This window comes from Fulmarus glacialis, unplaced genomic scaffold, assembly GCF_000690835.1.
Source record: "Fulmarus glacialis isolate BGI_N327 unplaced genomic scaffold, ASM69083v1 scaffold24199, whole genome shotgun sequence".
Classification (NCBI taxonomy): domain Eukaryota; kingdom Metazoa; phylum Chordata; class Aves; order Procellariiformes; family Procellariidae; genus Fulmarus; species Fulmarus glacialis.
The window spans coordinates 2,028-4,013 of NW_009234216.1; the positions used below are offsets into that span (position 1 = coordinate 2,028).

Consider the following 1,986-nt stretch of genomic DNA (forward strand, 5'->3'; position numbering starts at 1 on the left):
GTTCTAAGCACAGCCAGTGGTTTCTGCGCAGTCCTGGTCTCCCACCCGGGTTCTGCTTGTGCTCTTGCCACTGCCAGTGCAAAATTAACTCTTAAAACAAAAAAACACCCATAAAACAAGGCAAAACATTCACTCTTGCAACGAGTTTTCCCCAGCCTCAGCGTGCCCTTGCTGGAGAAAAGGCTGCTCGGCTCTGCTTTCCCCTCCCGCTCCCCTCCCTCTCCCAAAGTGCTGATCCGTGTTAGGGGGGGCTGGGGAGAGCCCCCGCTGCTGGAAGCTGGGCAAAGGGGCCGTGCCCGCTTCCTCCCCTCCCCAACCCCGCTGCCCTGCAAGCCCCAGGTAAAGTGCAGTTTGCCCCAGCAAGGTCACGCTGCACCAGTGCCGTACTGGTGTAAATGGGGGGACCTGCGGTACCCCAGGGCGAAGCCTCTTTGCACGTGAGCCCCGGCAGCACCAGCTGCGCTGCAGAGGAGGGACGCTGGGGGAGCTGAGCGCCGATGTCCTCCCCATGCTGGGGCACGTGCCACGCTTGTGACCCCCACTCAGGCCTTTTTCACCAGGAGCACCGAAGGGGAGACAGAGGAAGAGTGGGGAGGGATGAAGTGCTGCATGGGGGGGTCTGGTGCCCCGGGGTGGTCGCGTCTGTTGATGCAACGGGCCAGGCCAGGGGGGCTTCACACTCGTCATGCACTAGTGCAAAGGAGGGTCGGGCAGCAAAGCCTGGGATGCACGGGTCTGGGGAGCAGAGTGCTGAGCTTCAGGGAGACCAGATGTGCAACGGAGGGGCTTGGAGAGCCCCTGGGTGGTGCTCCAGCCTGGCATGGGAGCGGGACCAGCGCTGCTGCCGGTACCTTGCAGGCAGCACAGCGAGCGAGCACGCCTCTCTGCTCCATCTTGCGGGGAACCTGCCGCTGTCATCCGTGGAAAGCGTGGCCAGGTCCTGCCAGGTCTGTGCTTCCTTTTGGGGTGTGAAAAGCCAGGACAAACAGAGAGGAGCTGCTCTGTGCCCAAGGATGCTCCTGGGCTGTGCTCCCTCTGCGGAGAGGACGGTCCCGACGCGGGCCTTTAAGTGCCCAGCACGATGCCAGGGGCAGAGCAGCAGCAAACAGACAAAATGCCCAGCCTGGCTGTGCTGGTGGGGCGGCCGGTGGCAGAAGGCGCAGACAGACAGACGGACAAGCCCCTGGGGCTGCTTGGTGCTGCAGTGTTTCACAGGTCCATTTTTTTGTGGCTCTTATAAAAGAGATGATGCACAGACAGACTTGGGCTCAGCGGCTCCTGCTGTGGGTCAGGGAGCGGACTGACGGATGTGGGCTCAGGATCCCGAAGGCAGTATCAGTGGGATGCGCAGCAGAAGGACAGACAGAAGTTGGGAGCATACACGGCCAGCACAGGCTTCAGGCAGCAGATCCAGCAGGACAGAAGGATGGCTGATGGACCAAACATCCAGCCTGACTCAGGCAGGATGGAAAGACAGACGGACGTGGGCTTGGTGGTGGGGAAATACAGAACACAGTTCAGATAGGGGGTAGAGCAGACAGCTGGGGACTTGGTCCATTTGAACAGACAGATGAACACAGGCACAGGATTTTGGATGCCCAACATGTGGTTCAGGTCGTAGATGGACAGATGGACTTGAGCTCTTGGCTCAGATGCCCAGCACATGTAGGAGATGTGGCAGACAGACAGACGGACGCAGGCTGGGCGGCTCAGACGTCCAGCACATGGTTCAGGTAGGAGATGTAGCAGATGGCCAGGCGGAGGATCTCAATCTTGGAGACCTTCTTGGCCGGCGGCAGGGTGGGCAGCAGCTTCCGCAGCTCGGCGAAGGCCATGTTGAAGGCTTCGACGCGGATGCGCTCCCGCGTGGCGTGGGCTGTCCGGTATTTGGCCGTGGCACGCCGCCGGCGCCGACGCTCCTCCCGACTCAGGTGCTGCAGGTCTTTCTTCACGGCCTCGCCCGGCTCGGCTATCCGGGACTGAGCA

The 1,986-nt window shown here is 61.3% G+C and overlaps 1 protein-coding gene across 1 annotated transcript; it reads right to left on the bottom strand.

Annotated features, from left to right (window-relative positions):
* Positions 1-1,709: 1,709 nt before the first annotated feature.
* NHLH1 (nescient helix loop helix 1) lies at positions 1,710-1,982 on the bottom strand (the record flags this gene model as incomplete). Its single annotated transcript, XM_009585594.1, has 1 exon — positions 1,710-1,982. A coding segment is annotated over one exon (273 nt), but the record flags the coding sequence as incomplete, so codon positions are not given.
* Between the last annotated feature and the right edge of the window lie 4 nt (positions 1,983-1,986).